Consider the following 15,456-nt stretch of genomic DNA (forward strand, 5'->3'; position numbering starts at 1 on the left):
CTCTCCCAGTCCCCTCTCAGTCCCCCCAGTTCCCCCCGGTTCCCTCCCAGTCCCCCCCAGTTCCCCCCTGTTCCCTCCCAGTCACCCCCAGTCCCCTCCCAGTCCCCCCCAGTTCCCTCCTGTTCCCTCCCAGTCACCCCCAGTCCCCTCCCAGTCCCCCCCAGTTCCCTCCCGGTCCCTCCCAGTGCCCTCCAGTCCCCCCCAGTTCCCTCCCAGTCCCTCCCAGTGCCCCCCAGTTCCCTCCCAGTCCCCCCCGTCCCCCCCAGTCCCCCCCAGTTCCCTCCCAGTCCCTCCCAGTGCCTTCCAGTCCCCCCAGCTCCCCCCCAGTCCCTCCCAGTCCCTCCCAGTATTCCCCAGTCCCCCCCAGTCCCTCCCAGTCCCCCCGGCTCCCCTTGGAGGACCAACCCCCTTCCCTGGAGGACCGACGCCGCCCTCCTCCACCAGGGGGCGCTGCGGCCCCGGCCCCAACCGGAAGCGACCTCTACGAGATCGGAAGCGTTGCCAAGAGAAACCGGAAGCGTCACCACGCGGACCGGAAACGGCCCCAAACGAACCGGAAACGGCACCGAGCGGACCGGAAAGGGCACCGAGAGGCCCGGAAACGGCACCGAGAGGCCCGGAAACGGCACCGAACGTTACCGGAAGCGCCCCCAAATGCCCCCGGAAGCGGCGTTCGACCGGAAACGGAAGCTCCCCGGTGCCGGCCATGCGCTGTGAGCTGCTCGGCGAGGCCGGGCCGGTGCCGCTGCCTGACGGCGTCCCCGTGCTGCTGGGCCGCGGGCCCCAAACCGGCGTCACCGACCGGAAGTGCTCCCGCCAGCAGGGTACGGACGGGGGGGCGGCACCGGAACCCCCTTGGGACGCCCCCGGGACCCCCTAAAAACCCCCTGGGGCCCCCAGGACCCCCCGGGACCCCCTGGGACCTCCTGGGACCCCCGGGACCCCTCAGACCCCCCCCCCCCCCGGACACCCCCCGGGACCCACTTGGACCCCCGGGCCCCCCCCCGACCACCCTGGACCCCTCCGGGACCCCTTGGGACCCCCCGGGATCCTCCAGGACCCCCTCAGACCTCCTGGACCCCCCCGGAACCCTCAGGACCCCCCCCAGGGACCCCCCGGTGCCCCCGGGAACCCCCGGGACTCACCGTCCGTTTCTCACCCCCCTCCCCTCCGTTTTCCCTTCCCCCTCCCCCCAGTGGAGATCGTCGCCAACTACGCCGAGGGCACGGCCGGGGTCACCCAGGTGAGGGTGGTGTTTTTGTTTGTGGGTTGTGGGGTCCTGGGGGGATCTGGGGGCTCCTGGGGGTATCTGAGGGGCATTAGGGGGATCTGAGGGGCATTAAAGGGGGTCCTGGGGGGATTTGGGGGGGGGTTTGGGGGTCCTAGGGGATCTTTGGCGGGTCCTGGGGGTGTTTGGGGGCGTTAGGGGGTCCTAGGGGGTCTCGGGGGGTCCTGGGGGTGTTTGGGGGGCGTTAGGGGGCCTGAGGGGCATTTAAAGGGGTCCTGGGGGCATTTGAGGGGTTCTGGGGGGTTCTGGGGGGATTTGGGGGGTCTGAGGGGTATTTAAGGGGTCCTCGGGGTGTGTGGGGGGTCCTGGGGGGGCTCGGGGCACTTAAGGGGGTCTTGGGGGGATTTGGGGGTCCTGGGGGCATTTAAGGGAGTCCTGGGGTGTTATGGGGAGGGGTTGGGGTGTAATGGGGGAATTTGGGGGGGTCTTTAGGGTATTTGGGGGGGGGGGGGTCCTGGGGGGTTTAGGGCCTGTTTATACACATGGGGGGGGGAAATGGGATCATTTGGGGCAGATTTAGGCAATTTACGGGTTTTGGAGGGGGGGGGGGTGCAGGGATCTGGGGGGGGGCACCTGGGGGTGTCCTTGACGCCCCCCCCCCCCCCCAAAAAAAAAACCCAGCGTGGTGTGAACCCCACCTCGGTGGGGGGGGTCCCGCTGGGCCGGGGGGGCCGGGCCACGCTGCGGGGGGCAGCGCCTCTGCCTGGTCAACGGCCGCTACCCCCTGGAGCTTCGCTTCCACGACCCCCCGCGCCCCCCGAGCCCCCAAACGGCCCCGAAGCCCCTCGCCGGGACCCCCCCAGCCTCCGCGACGCCCCCCTGCCGCCGGGACTCCCCCCCACCATGGGAGCACCACGGCCCCCTCCTCGTCTTCACCCCCCCCGGAGTCCAGCCCCGCGCCCAGGTAATGAAGGGGGGGGGGACACATTTTGGGGTCTCCCCTTATTTAAAAAGGGCTTTTTTCAATCCAGGGGGGCTCCCCTCAATCCGGGGGCTCCCTCCACCTTTGAACCCCCCGTTTTTATTTATTTTTCCTGTCCCCCCCCCCCCCCCCCCCCCCCAGATCGCTGCCTTCGACCTGGACGGGACCCTCATCACCACCAAGTCGGGGAGGGTCTTCCCCACCGGCCCCGACGATTGGAGGTAGATTTTTTTTGGGGGGGGGGGCAAAAACGGGGATGGGGGGGGTCCAGCAGGGCTTTGACAAGGGGGGCACCCAAAAATCCCCATATCCCCCCCCCTTGTTTTTCCAGGATCCTTTACCCCGAAATCCCCAAGAGACTCAAGCAGCTGCAGAGCGACGGCTACAAGGTGAGCCCCCCCCCGCCCCTCGAATTTTATCCCCCCCACCCCCCCAAAAAGCCTCTTCTGACCCCCCCGGTATTTTTGTGCCCCCCCCGCCCTCTTTTTCCCCCCCCCAGCTCGTCGTTTTCACCAACCAAATGGGCATCGCCCGCGGGCGCCTGCGCGCCGACGACTTCAAGGCCAAGGTGGAGGCGGTGGTGCGGCGCCTGGGGGTGCCCCTGCAGGTGGGCGCTGCCCCCCCCAAACCCCCGGGGTTTTGGGGTCTCCCGGGACCCTCCTCGTTCCTGGGGGGGTCCCGGGGTGCTGCGGTTTAAGGGGGGCACTGGGACCCCCTGATTTGTGACCCCCCCCCCCTTTTCCAGGTGATGGTGGCGACGGCGCCAGGGATTTACAGGAAGCCGGTGTTGGGGATGTGGGATCATCTGTGTGAGAAGGTGGGGGGGGAACTGGGAGCACTGGGAGGGACTGGGAGGGGTCTGGGAGCGCTGGGAGGGGTCTGGGGGGGGACTGGGAGGGGTCTGGGGGGGACTGGAAGGGAGCGGGGGCGCTGGGAGGGGTTCATGGGGGGGGTTTAGGGGGGTCGGGGGGCACTGGGGGGGCTGGGGGGCAGTGGGAGGGGTCTGGGGGGGGACTGGGAGGGACTGGAATGGGACTGGGGGGCGCTGGGAGATGCTGGGAGGTCCTGGGGGGGTTACTGGGGGGCACTGGGAAGTGATGGGAGGGGGCTGGGGGGCACTGGGAGGGGATTGGGAGGAGCTGGGGGGAGTGGGAGGCACTGGTGAAGAGTGGGAGGGAACTAGGAGGCGCTGGGGAATGCTATAGGGGCACTGGGAGGGAACTGGAAGGGAACTGGGAAGGTCTGGGATATGATGGGGGCAACTGGGAGGGAACTGGGAGCTACTGGGAGGCACTGGGAGGGAACTGGGGGAAACTGGGAGCTGCTGGGGGGCACTGGGAAGGAACCGTGGGGAGCTGGAAGGGAACTGAGGGGAAACTGGGAGCTGCTGGGGGGCGCTGGGGGCAACTGGGAGCTACTGGGGGGAACTGGGAGGGAACTGGGGGGGGGAACTGGGAGCTACTGGGAGGGCACTGGGGGGAACTGGGAGCTACTGGGGGGGTCACCACCCCGGCTCTCTCCCGCAGGCCAACGGAGCCGTGGCGGTGTCGGTGCCGGGCAGCCTCTACGTGGGGGGTGAGCGGGGGTTGGGGGGGGGGTCGGGGGGGGGTCGGGGGGTGGGGGAGGGGTCGGGGGGGTGGGGGAGGGGCTCTGGACCCCCCTCACCCCCCCCCCCTTTTTCCTTCCCCCCCCCCCAGACGCCGCCGGACGCCCCCCAAATTGGGCCCCGGGGCGCAAGAAGAAGGATTTCTCCTGCAGCGATCGCCTGGTGCGACCCCCCCCAGTGCCTCCCAGTGCCTCCCAGTGCCTCCCAGTACCTCCCCCAGTGCCCCCAGTTCGCTCCCAGCCCCCCCAATTCCTGTCCCCCCCTCCCAGTTCGCCCTGAACGCGGCGCTGCCCTTCCACACCCCGGAGGAATTCTTCCTGGGCTGGGCGCCGGCGCCCTTCGACCTGCCGACCTTTGACCCCGTGAGTCTTCCCCCCTTTGACCTCTGACCCCTCCGTGACCTCTGACCCCTCCCTTTGACCTCTGACCCCCCCCCCCCCAAAAAAGCGCGCCCTGGACCCCGAGGCTCCGCTCCACGACCCCCCGACGCCCCCTTGCTCGCCCCCGGCCCTGAGGTGGTGGTGGCCGTCGGCTTCCCAGCGGGTGAGTGACCTTCGACCTCGGCGCCCACCCTTGACCCCTAACCTTGACCTTTGACCCTAACCTTGACCTTTGACACCCTAACCGTGACCTTTGACCCCCCCGACAGCGGGCAAATCGACCTTCCTAAAGACCCACTTCGTCCCCGCCGGCTACGCCTACGTCAACCGGGTAAGAAAGGGGGAGGGGGGCGTTTTTTTGGGGAGGGGGGGCAGTGTTTATTGGGGGGGCAGGGGGGTCCCGTAACCCCCGGACCCCCCCGGACCCCCCCTTGACCCCCCAGGACACGCTGGGCTCCTGGCAGCGCTGCGTGGCCGCCACCGAGGCCGCCCTGGCCCAGGGCCGCAGCGTGGCCGTGGACAACACCAACCCCGACCCCGAGGCGCGGCAGCGGTGAGCCCCCCAAAACCCCCCCCCCCAAATTAAAAATTAAATCGGGGAGGGGGCACAGACCCCCCCCCCCCCCCTCCTAATTTAATGTCCCCCCCCCAGGTACGTGGCGTGCGCCCGGGCGGCCGCCGTCCCCTGCCGCTGCCTCCTCTTCACCGCCTCCCTGGAGCAGGCGCGGCACAACAGCAGGGTGGGTGCAAAAAGGGGGGGGGGGGGCCCCCACGACCCCCCCCGCCGTGTGGTGGTCGGGGAGACCCCCCCCCAGCTCGTTATCCCCCCCCATTTATAAAGCTTTGCCTTTTTTCCGCCAGTTTCGGGATATGACGGAGAGCGGCCACGTCCCCGTCACCGACGCCGTCCTGCACAGCTACAAGTAGGGGGCTGGGGGGGGGGCTGGGGGGTCTTTGGGGTCTGGGGGGCCTTTAGGGGCTGGGGGGTCCCTGGGGAACAGCCCCCCAGCACAATTCCCCTTTTTCTCACCCATTTCTGCCTCTTTTCTCCCATTTCCCCTTTTTCTCGCTCCCCCTTCCTGCGGGGATTGCCCCATTTCCTCCCATTTCGCCCCATTTTTTGCTGCCCCCCCCCTTTTTCCCCTATTTCGTCCCGCTTTTGCCCTATTTCCTCCCCATCACCCCCTTTTTTTGCTGCCCCTTTTCCATTTTTGCCCTATTTTCTCTCATTTTTCCCCTTTCCTCTCTTCTCTATTTCCTCATTTTTCCCCATTTCCTCCCATTTTCCCCCATTTTCCCCCATTTTCCTCCCATTTTCCCCCATTTCTGCCTCATTTCCACCCCCATTTTCTTCTATTTTGCCCCTTCCTTCCCATTTTCCCCCAATTTCGTCCCATTGTTGCCCAATTTTCTCCCATCCCCCCCATTTCTTCCCATTTTGCCCCATTTTCTATTTTCTCCCCGTTTCCCCCATTTTCTCCCCATTTCCCCCATTTTCGCTCAATTTCTCCCCATTTTTGCCCTTTTTCTCCCATTTCTCCCTCATTTCTTCCCCATTTTCTCTCATTTTTACCCTATTTATCCCATTTTTCCCCCATTTCCTCCTATTTTTGCTCCCTTCCTTCCCATCTCCTTTCACTTTTCTCCCACCTTTTCCTCTTTTTACCCATTTCACTTTTTATTCCCCAAACTCTTCCCCCACCTTTTCCTTTTTACAAATTTCACCCCTTTTCCCCCAACCTCTTCCCCCATTTCCTCCTATTCCTCCCCCGTTTCCTCCACTTTCTCCATTTCTGCCCCATTTCTCCCCCATTTCCCCCCCCTTTTCCTCTTTTTACAAATTTCCCCTTTTTTCCCCCAAAAACCTTCCCCCTTCCCCCTCCTCCCGAGGGTCCCCCCCTTCCCCTCCCCTTAAATTCCCCCCGTTCCCATTCATTTTCCCCCCGTTCCCTCCCATTTTACCCCCCCCCGTTCCTTTGTGTTTTGCCCCCCCCCCCCTCCCCGATTTTGCCCAAATTTGGCCTTTTTCGCCCCAGGAACCGCTTCGTGGAGCCGACGCTGGCCGAGGGCTTCGCGGGGATCCTGCGCGTCCCCTTCGTGCCCCGCTTCCGCGACCCCGCGCGGCGCCGCCTCTTCGCCCAGTTCAGCGACGGATGAGCCCCCCCCCAAATCCCCCCCCCTTAAATAAAGCTGTGAGACCCCCCTGAGACCCCCGAGTCTTTTCTGTGCCCCCCCAGCCTTTTCTGTGCCCCCCCAGTCTCTTTGTGCCCCCCCAGCCTTTTTGCCCCCCCAGTCTCTTTGTGCCCCCCCCCGAGCCTTTTTGCCCCCCCTTCAGCCTCTTTGTGCCCCCCGAGCCTTTTTGCCCCCCCTTCAGTCTCTTTGTGCCCCCCCCAGCCTTTTTTGCCCCCCCCTTCAGTCTCTTTGTGCCCCCCCCGAGCCTTTTTTGCCCCCCTTCAGCCTCTTTGTGCCCCCCCGAGCCTTTTTTGCCCCCCCTTCAGTCTCTTTGTGCCCCCCCGAGCCTTTTTTGCCCCCCCTTCAGCCTCTTTGTGCCCCCCCCGAGCCTTTTTTGCCCCCCTTTCAGTCTCTTTGTGCCCCCCGAGCCTTTTTGCCCCCCCCAGTCTCTTTGTGCCCCCCCCCCAGGACAGAGGCGGGGGCTCCAAAACGGGGGGGTTTTATTGTACAAACAGCCAGGGGGGGGGGGGGGGGTCACGGCGTCTCCATGCTCTCGCCTTCTGGGGGGGGGGGCGGAGTTTAGGGGGGTGGGGGTGAGGTTTGTGCCCCCCGTGTCCCCAAGTCCCCCCCAGTGTCCCTAAATCCCCCCCATCCCTGTGCCCCCCACATCCCCAAGTCCCCCCCCCAATCCCTTTGTGCCCCCCCATCCCTCTGACCCCCCAAATCTCTCCCGTGTCCCCCCCCAATCCCTCTTTGTCCCCCCTTCCCATCCCCAGCATCCTCTCCCCCCACCCCATAACCACCCCTTCACCCCATAACTCCCCCCCACCCCATAACTCCCTCAAAGCCCCCCCGGTCCCCCAAAACACCGTAACTCCCCCCACCTTATAACCCCCCCAGGCCCCCTAAAGCCCCCCCCACCCTATAAACCCCACCTCCCACCCCATAACTCCCCCAAAGCCCCCCCAGCCCCCCCAAACACCGTAACTCCCCCCCCCCCAACCCTATAAACCCCACCTCATAGCCCACCCCCACAGCCCTCCCCGGCCCCCCCCCACCCCATAACCCCCCCCATAACTCCCCCCCCAACCCCATAACTCCCCCCCCCAAAACCCCATAACTCCCCCAAAGCCCCCCAGGCCCCCCCCCAACCCCATAACTCCCCCCCCCAACCCTATAAACCCCACCTCATAGCCCCCCCCGCAGCCCTCCCCAGCCCCATAACCCTCCCCCACCCCATAAAAAACTTTTGGGACGCCCCCGGCCCCCCCCAGGATCTTCTCTTGACCCCCTCCCCCGAAAAAAACCCCTTTGGGCCCCCCGGACCCCCCGTCACCCCAACCCCCCCCTTGATCCCCTTCCAGGACCCCCAAACACCATAACTCCCCCCAACCCTATAAACCCCACCTCATAGCCCCCCCCCCCCCAGCCCTCCCCGGCCCCCCCCCCCCTACCCCATAACTCCCCCCCAACCCCGTAACCCCCCCCAAAACCCCATAACCCCCCCCAAAACCCCCCCAGACCCCCCCAAACACCATAACTCCCCCCCCCCAACCCTATAAACCCCACCTCATAGCCCCCCCCCCAGCCCTCCCCGGCCCCCCAACCCCCAAACCCCCCCCCATAAACCCCTCCCCCACCCCATAACCCCCCCCCCCCCATCCCATAACCCCCCCCCCCCCACCCCATAACCCCCCCCCCCCCCAAAACCCCCCCCGGCCCCCCCTCACTGAGCTCGTTGAAGAGGAAGGCCTCCTGGTACTCCTTCATGTACTGCGTCGAGCGCGACTCGTCCAGGAACAGCGAGTAGACGCGCTTGATGTCCTCCACCTGCACCTCCGCCCCCTAGAAACCGCCCCCCGTCAGCCTGAGAGGACCCCCGCAAATTTACAGGGCGGGGGGGGCACCCCAAACCCCCCAGTCCCCAAAAAACCCCCCAGTCCCCAACCCCCCCCCCCAAACCTTCCCAGGCGAAGAATCCTCCCCATTTCCTCCCCAAATTTAAGGGTTTTAAAGCGAGGGGGGGGCAAATACGGCCCTGACCCCCCCCAACCCCTCAGGCAGCACCCATGGGTGCCCCCCCCCCAAAAAAAGCCCCCCAACCTTGCGTTTGCGGGCGACGAGGCTGGCGGCGGTGATGAGCTGGATGGCGTAGCGCAGCGACGTCTCCAGCCCGATGCGCGTCAGCACCGAGTAGGCGTCCTCCGTCATCTCCACGTCCTCCTCCTCGCAGCTGGGGGGTTGTTTTTTTTTTTTTTTTGGGGGGGGGGGGACACAGGATAAAATGGGGGGGGGGACAGGATTAAACGGGGGGGCATACGGTAAAATTTGGGGGCGCCCCGTGAGGTTTCGGGGCAGCGAAACGCAGCGAAAAGCATCAGGGGGTGGCCAAGGGAAGGGGGGAGCACGCTAAGGGGGGGGATTTAATTGTGGGGGGGGATTTTAGGGCCGGGGGGAGGATTTTATGGCCTGGGGGGGGGGATTTAGGGCCTGGGGGGGGATTTTATGGCCTGGGGGGATTTTAGGGCCTGGGGGGGCCCTACCGGATTTTAAGGATCTGCTTGGTCTCCTTGTCGCTGTAGGGCGCGGTGGAGATGATGAGCAGCCGGTCCAGGAGGTCGATGGGCAGCCCGTGGGGGCTCTGATAATTGGTGCCGCGGATGCTGGGGAGGGCCAAAAATATTTGAGGGGGGGGGGTCCTACGTTTGCGTGACCCCCCCCCCAGAAAAAAAAAAAGCCCCCCCCCCAGTTTTACCGGGTGATGCCGCGGTTGGTGGCCATGATGAGGACGGGCGCCATGTCGCTCTCCAGCGCCCGGTTGAGGAAGGAGAAGCACTCGATGTCCAGCATGTGCACCTCGTCGATGAATAAAACCTTGAGGGGGGGCCGAGGGGGTTGGTGGGGGGGGGGCACATTGCGTGGCCCCCCCCGTGTCCCTGCGTCCCCCCAAATCACCCCCGGGATGACTTCGGCTTTGCCTTCCTCGCGCCACTCGGCCACCTTGGCGTTGATCTGCTCGCGCACCTCCGTCTTGATCTCCCCGGTGTCTCCTTGGGGGGGGGGGGCACAAAAAAAAAGGTGGGTGGGGGGCTTATAGGGTTTTTTTTAGGGTCCGGGGGGTCCCGGGGGGGGGGCATCGGTACCCGAAAAGAGGGCGAGGAAGCCCTGGGTGCGGCTGTTGATCACGTCGATCTCGTGCAGCGACACGGTGTGCACCACCTCCTTGCGCTTCTGCAGCTCGCCGTCGGGGCACTGCACGAATTTCGTCTGGGGGGGGGGGGACACCAAAATGAAGCCGGGACCCCCCTCAAGACCCGGGACCCCCCCGGGACCTCCCCTTTTCAAACCTGGGAGCCCATGGCGTCGTAGTCGCGCGCCCGCGTGAAGGAGCGGCCCAGCTTGGAGATCTTCCCCGTCGCCTTGTCGATGGTGATCACGTCCCTGGGGGGGGGGGCAAGGAAAAAGGGGCTCAGCCCCCCAGCTCAGCACCATTTTGGGGCCCCCCACATTTTGGGGCTCCTTTCCCCGGCCCCTTTCACTTTATCTCATTGCGCATTTTTTTTTGCGTTTTTCCCCCGTTTTTCCGCTTTCTTTCGCTCCGCTCCAAAAAAATATCTTTTTTTTCCCCCATTTTTGGGCTTTTTCAGCCCTTTTTGGGGCTTCTTCCACCCGTTTTCACCCCTTTTCGGGGCTCCCCGAACCATTTCTTTTCCCTTTTCACCCCATTTCGGGGGCTTACTGCCCCTTTTCTCTCTTTCTGCCCATTTTTCGCCCCATTTCACGGCATCTCCCCAACCTCTGCCTTCGTTTACCTTTTTCCTGACATTTTGCAACGTTTTGGGGCTTTTTCATCCCTTTTTGAGGCTTTTCCCCCTTTTCAGCTTTTCTTTCCTCATTTTTCACGTCCTCCACCCCCCCACAAAGGCTTTCCGTAATATTTAAACCCTGCTTTGTCCCATTTCTGTCGTTTTTTCACCGCATTTTGGGCTGCCCCCCTTTTTTCCACCACATTTGAGGCTTTCTCCCCCCCCACCCCATTATTTTGGGTCCCCCCCCATGATTTTGGGGTTCCTGCCTCATTAATTCGAGCCCCCCCATAATTTTGGGGTTCCTGCCCCATTAATTTGAGCCCCCTCCATGATTTTGGGGTTACCACGTGATTTGGGGCCAATCCCCATGATTTTGGGATCCCGCTCCATGATTTTGGGGTCTCCCTCCTTGGTTTTGGGGTCCCTGCCCCATTATTTGGGGCCCCCCATAATTCTGGGGCCACCCCAAAGATTTTGGGGTCCACTCATCCCTCCTGGCCCTTCTCCTTGGTGAGCGACTCCATCATTTTGGTGCCCCTTCATGATTTTGGGGCCCATCCCCATGATTTTGGGACTCCCTACTATGATTTTGGGGTCTCTCCCCTGTTACTTCACCCCCCAATTTTTTGGGGTCCCTCCCCCATAATTTTTGGGGCCACCCCAAAGATTTTGGGGTCCACTCACCCCGCCTGGACCTTCTCCTTGGTGAGCGACTCGATCATTTTGGTGCCCAGGTCGTAAATGGTTTCCATCTCGGTGGTCTTCAGCGTCAGCTTGCCCACCTTGGCGCCCTGGGGGGGGGATGCACGGGGTCAGGACCCCCCCCCCCCCGGTGTCACCCAGTACAACCCAGTACAAACCAGTGCCACCCAGTGCCCCGCTCACCGTGCCAGTGGCCGGCCGGTCGATCTGGATCTCCACCACCTCGCCCTCGATGATCTCCGTCTCCTCCCTGGGGGACGGAACCGGGTACGGCGGTGTCCCCAAAACGACCCCAAAATGTCCCAAAACGACCCCAAAATGTCCCCAAAACGACCCCAAAATGTCCCCAAAACGACCCCAAGCACCCCCAAAACATACAAATCCCCTAAATGCCCCCAGGTGTCCCAAAACGCCCCAAACCATCCCCTAAATGCCCCCAAAATGCCCCAAAATACCCCCTAAATGTCCCCAGATGCCCCAAAGCTCCCCCCAAACACCCCAAAGTGTCCCTAAAACACCCCAAACTGCCCCAAGCGCCCCCAAAACGCTCCTAAACATCCCCAAACGCCCCAAAGCCCCCCCAAACCGCCCCAAGATGTCTCCAAATGCCCTAAAACGCCCCCTAAACGCCCCAAAGCGCCCCCAAAACGCCCCAAAGTGCCTCAAGATGTCTCCAAACGTCCTAAAACGCCCCCTAAATGCCCCAAAGCACCCCCAAAACGCCCCAAATGCCCCAGAAACACCCCAAAGCGCCCCAAGATGTCTCCAAATGCCCTAAAACGCCCCCTAAATGCCCCAAAGTTACCCCAAAATGCCCCAGTGGCCCCAAAGCATCCCCTAAACACCCCGAAGCCCCCCTAAATGTCCCCAGATGCCCCCAAGCGCCCCCTAAGCGCTCCCAAAGTGCCCCAAAACGCCCCCAAAAACACCCTAAACCGCCCCAAGATGTCTCCAAACGCCCTAAAATGCCCCCTAAATGCCCCAAAATGCCCGCAAAATGCCCCAAAGCATCCCCTCAATGCCCCAAAGCACCCCCAAACACCCCAAATACACCCTAAACCGCCCCAAGATGTCTCCAAACGCCCTAAAACGCCCCCAAAGCGCCCCCAGATGTCTCCAAACACCCTAAAACGCCCCCTAAATGCCCCAAAACGCCCGCAAAATGCCCCAAAGCATCCCCTCAATGCCCCCCAAATGTCCCCAAACACCCCAAATACACCCTAAACCGCCCCAAGATGTCTCCAAACGCCCTAAAACGCTCCCAAAGCGCCCCCAGATGTCTCCAAACACCCTAAAACGCCCCCTAAATGCCCCAAAACGCCCGCAAAATGCCCCAAAGCATCCCCTCAACATCCCGCAAACGCCCCCAAACACCCCAAATACACCCTAAAGCGCCCCAAGATGTCTAGAAACGCCCTAAAACGCCCCCAAAGCGCCCCCAAACATCCCAAATACACCCTAAACCGCCCCAAGATGTCTCCAAACGCCCTAAAACACCCCCTAAACGCCGCCCAAAGCGCCCGCTAAGTGCCCCAAAGCGCCCCCAAAATGCCCCAAAGCATCCCCAAATGCCCCAAAGCATCCCCAAATGCCCCAAAGCATCCCCTCAACACCCCCAAACGCCCCCAAACACCCCAAACCCCCAAAACCGCCCCGAATCGCCCCGAAACCCGCCCCTCACTTGATGCGCACGCCGATGGAGCGCCGGAAGGCCTGGGTGAGCGCCTCGGTGCGGCTCATCTCCAGCGAGAAAATCTCGCTGCCGGCGATGGCCGTGAAGGGGGTGTCAGCCCCCAGCGCCTGCGCCATCCCTAGAAGGGGGGGGGGGGCACACACGGGACGGGTCGGGAGAGGCTCGCGACAGCGTCGCGACGCGGAGGACGTCGCGATAGGGCCCCTACCCATGGCGATAGCCGTCTTGCCCGTGCCCGGCTGCCCGGCGATGAGGACGGCGCGCCCGGCGATTTTCCCTTCCTTGATCATCTCCAGGATGACGCCGGCCGCCCGCCGCGCCGCCAGCTGGCCCACCATGCCCTGCGACACCTGGGGGGGGGGGGGGCACGGTGAGCTCTGACCCCCCTTTGGCCCCCAGAACGATTTTTGGCCCCCTCTCCCCGTGGTTTCCCCGAAATTCGGTACCTGCCGCGGCTCCAAGGCGTCGTCCAAGCCCAGCCCGCGGATGTGGGAGTGGGCACCTGGAGGGGGGGGGGGAGAAAGGGGGTTATGGGGGGGCACGGAAATTTGGGGGGGCTGGAATTTGGGGGGGCAGTCAGGAAGTGTAGGGGGTGTCGAGAATTTGGGGTGGGGGTCTGAAAATTGGGGGGGGCAAAGGAGGTTATGGGGAGGCACGGAAATTTGGGGGGGGGGGGCTGGAATTTGGGGAGGGGGCTGGGAGTTTGGGGAGGGGGTCGGGAAGTGTAGGGGGTGTCAAGAATTTGTGGAGGGGGTCTGAAAATTGGGGGGGGGGGCAAAGGGGGTTATGGGGAGGCACGGAAATTTGGGGGGGGCTGGAATTTGGGGAGGGGATCGGGAAGTGTACGGGGTGTCAAGAATTTGGGGAGGGGGTCTGAAAATTGGGGGGGCAAAGGGGGTTATGGGGGAGCACGGAAATTTGGGGGGGGGCTGGGAATTTGGGGAGGGGATCGGGAAGTGTACGGGGTGTCAAGAATTTGGGGAGGGGGTCTGAAAATTGGAAGGGGGTGGGGGGCAGAAAGTTCCATGGGGCGTCAGGAATTTGGGGGGGTTAAGAAATTCGGGGGGGGGGTCAGGAATTCGGGGGGGGGTTAAGAAGCTTGGGGGGTCAGAAATTTGGGGAGGGAACCGGGATGTTTGGGGTGGGGGGGTCAGGAATTTGGGGAGGGGGCTAAGAATGTTTGGGGGGGGGGGTCAGGAATTTGGGGAGGGGGGGGTCACGAAATTGCTCCTCCCCCAGTCCGAGCACCCACCGATGCGCTCGATCCGCGTCACGTCCCGCACCTCTGGCACCTTTGGGGTCTGCGATTGGGGGGGGGGGGGTGGAATGAGTGAGCGAAGGGGGACCGGGACCCCCGTTGTGCCCCCCCCAATTCCTCTGTGCCCCCTGAGCCCCCCATCGCTCCCAGACCCCCCCAAGACACACCCCTGGTTACTCCTAGACCCCCCCCACCCCCTCAGTTACCCCCAGACCCCCTCAGAACCCTCCGCCCCCTCAGGGTGCCCCCAAATTATCTCTGAACCCCCCAGACCCATTCATGGCCCCCCTCATCACCTGAGGGCCCCCCCCGTTACCCCCAAATCCCCTCATTACCCCCTCAGGACCCCCCATCCCCTCAGGAACCCACCCCAAGCCCCCCCAGACCCCCATCCTTCCCCCCAGGCCCCCCCATCCCCTCAGTAACCCCCCCATTTGCCCCCATCCCCCCTCAGGACCCCCTCATCCCCCAGGCCCCCCCGGCCCCTCAAGGCCCCTCTCAGCCCCCTCCCCAGACCCTCAAGCCCGCCCTCGCCCCCCAGACCCCCTCAGGACCCACCCAGGACCCCCTTCCATCCCCCCAGACCCCCCTCATCCCCTCAGGATCCCCTCAGCTACCCCCAGCCCCCTCAGGACCCCCTCGGGACCCCTCAGGACCCCCCGGACCCCCCCCCCATCCCCTCAAGGCCCCTCTCAGCCCCCCCCCCCATCCCCTCAGGACCCCCCCGAACCCCCTCCCAGACCCTCAAGACACCCCCCAAGACCCCCTCAACCCCCCCCCAGACCCTCCCCATCCCCTCAGGCCCCCCCCATTTGCCCCCATCCCCCCCAGGCCCCCCCCCGGCCCCGCACCGCCGTTGCCATGGCGCTGCTCCCTCGCGCGCGCGCTCCCTCTCCCTTCCTCCGCGCCGCGGAAGTGACGCCACGCCCCGCGCGCCGGAAGTGACGCCATCACACCACCCCCCTTTCCCTACGCACTCCTCTCTATGGTTTTGCGGTCCTCCAGCCCCGCCCCTTTTGAGGTAGGCGGGGCCAACCCCCAAACCCTCACGTGGCAAGCGGCTCCTCCAATCGGCGGCGGCGGGGGGCGGGGCCGAAGCGAGGGGCGGGGCTTCGGGAGGGGGCGTGGCCAGGCGAGGGCGGGGGGCGCCAGGGGTCAGTCCGCGCGCGGCCGGGGGAGCGCGAGGGAGGTGAGAGGGGGCGGGGCGAGAGCCGGGGCCCCCCGCGACCCCCCGCGACCCCCCGGGGCCCCCCAAAGGCCTGGGCGGGGGGGGGGCTCGGGGGGCTCCTGGGGAGGGGCTGGGGGGGCAAGGGGGGTCGGGGGGTCCTGGGGGTCCCAAGGGGGGCCCTAAAATTTTAGGGGGGGACAAGGGGGGGGTTGGGGGGGCTCAGGGGGATTTTTTTGGCGGGGGGGGGGGGTCAAGGGGGGTCCTGGGGGGTCCCACGGGGGGTCCAAAATTTTGGGGGGGGGGGCAAAGGAGGGGTTGGGGGGGGGGGCTCGGGAATTTTTTTTTGGCGGGGGGGGGGGTCAAGGGGGGTCTTGGGGGAGGTGGCAAAAGTTTGGGGGGGGGGGCAAAAGTTTTTTTTGGGGGGGGGGAGCAAAGGGATTTTGGGGGGGGGGTCAAGG

The 15,456-nt window shown here is 64.6% G+C and overlaps 2 protein-coding genes across 3 annotated transcripts; one reads left to right on the top strand and one right to left on the bottom strand.

Annotated features, from left to right (window-relative positions):
- Positions 1-706: 706 nt before the first annotated feature.
- On the top strand, positions 707-6,399 carry LOC136788589 (bifunctional polynucleotide phosphatase/kinase-like). The gene is given in 17 exon segments (XM_066987152.1): positions 707-824; positions 1,197-1,243; positions 1,920-2,192; positions 2,352-2,431; positions 2,542-2,599; positions 2,710-2,817; positions 2,956-3,027; positions 3,737-3,785; positions 3,908-3,978; positions 4,086-4,178; positions 4,264-4,291; positions 4,294-4,359; positions 4,466-4,527; positions 4,640-4,749; positions 4,849-4,936; positions 5,058-5,119; positions 6,233-6,399. Coding segments are annotated over 17 exon segments (1,506 nt in total). The 3' UTR covers positions 6,354-6,399.
- A 452-nt stretch (positions 6,400-6,851) lies between these two features.
- On the bottom strand, positions 6,852-14,795 carry LOC136788647 (ruvB-like 2). 2 transcript variants are annotated; one of them, XM_066987265.1, is made up of 15 exons: positions 14,682-14,795; positions 13,825-13,873; positions 13,019-13,074; positions 12,781-12,922; positions 12,561-12,690; positions 11,063-11,129; positions 10,862-10,968; positions 9,716-9,809; positions 9,512-9,635; positions 9,324-9,418; positions 9,124-9,242; positions 8,912-9,031; positions 8,472-8,601; positions 8,099-8,213; positions 6,852-6,925 (listed from the first exon to the last, which is right to left on the bottom strand). In XM_066987265.1, exons 1-15 carry the CDS (start codon positions 14,691-14,693, stop codon positions 6,903-6,905), a joined length of 1,383 nt encoding a protein of 460 aa, XP_066843366.1. In that variant the 5' UTR covers positions 14,694-14,795; the 3' UTR covers positions 6,852-6,902. The 2 variants fall into 2 exon arrangements, with proteins under 2 accessions (XP_066843366.1, XP_066843365.1); XM_066987264.1 differs by having other exon boundaries at positions 6,852-6,928.
- Between the last annotated feature and the right edge of the window lie 661 nt (positions 14,796-15,456).

The sequence above is a fragment of the Anser cygnoides genome, chromosome W (genome assembly GCF_040182565.1).
Source record: "Anser cygnoides isolate HZ-2024a breed goose chromosome W, Taihu_goose_T2T_genome, whole genome shotgun sequence".
Lineage (NCBI taxonomy): Eukaryota > Metazoa > Chordata > Aves > Anseriformes > Anatidae > Anser > Anser cygnoides.

What these genes read in the sequence shown, in the direction of transcription:
- LOC136788647 (XM_066987264.1), bottom strand. An exon ending in ACGCCTTGGAGCCGCGGCAG is followed by an intron (nt 12,923 to 13,018) that starts GTACCGAATTTC and finishes CCCCCCCCCCAG; the next exon opens with GTGTCGCAGGGCATGGTGGG. An exon ending in AAGCAGATCCTTAAAATCCG is followed by an intron (nt 8,602 to 8,911) that starts GTAGGGCCCCCC and finishes ACAACCCCCCAG; the next exon opens with CTGCGAGGAGGAGGACGTGG.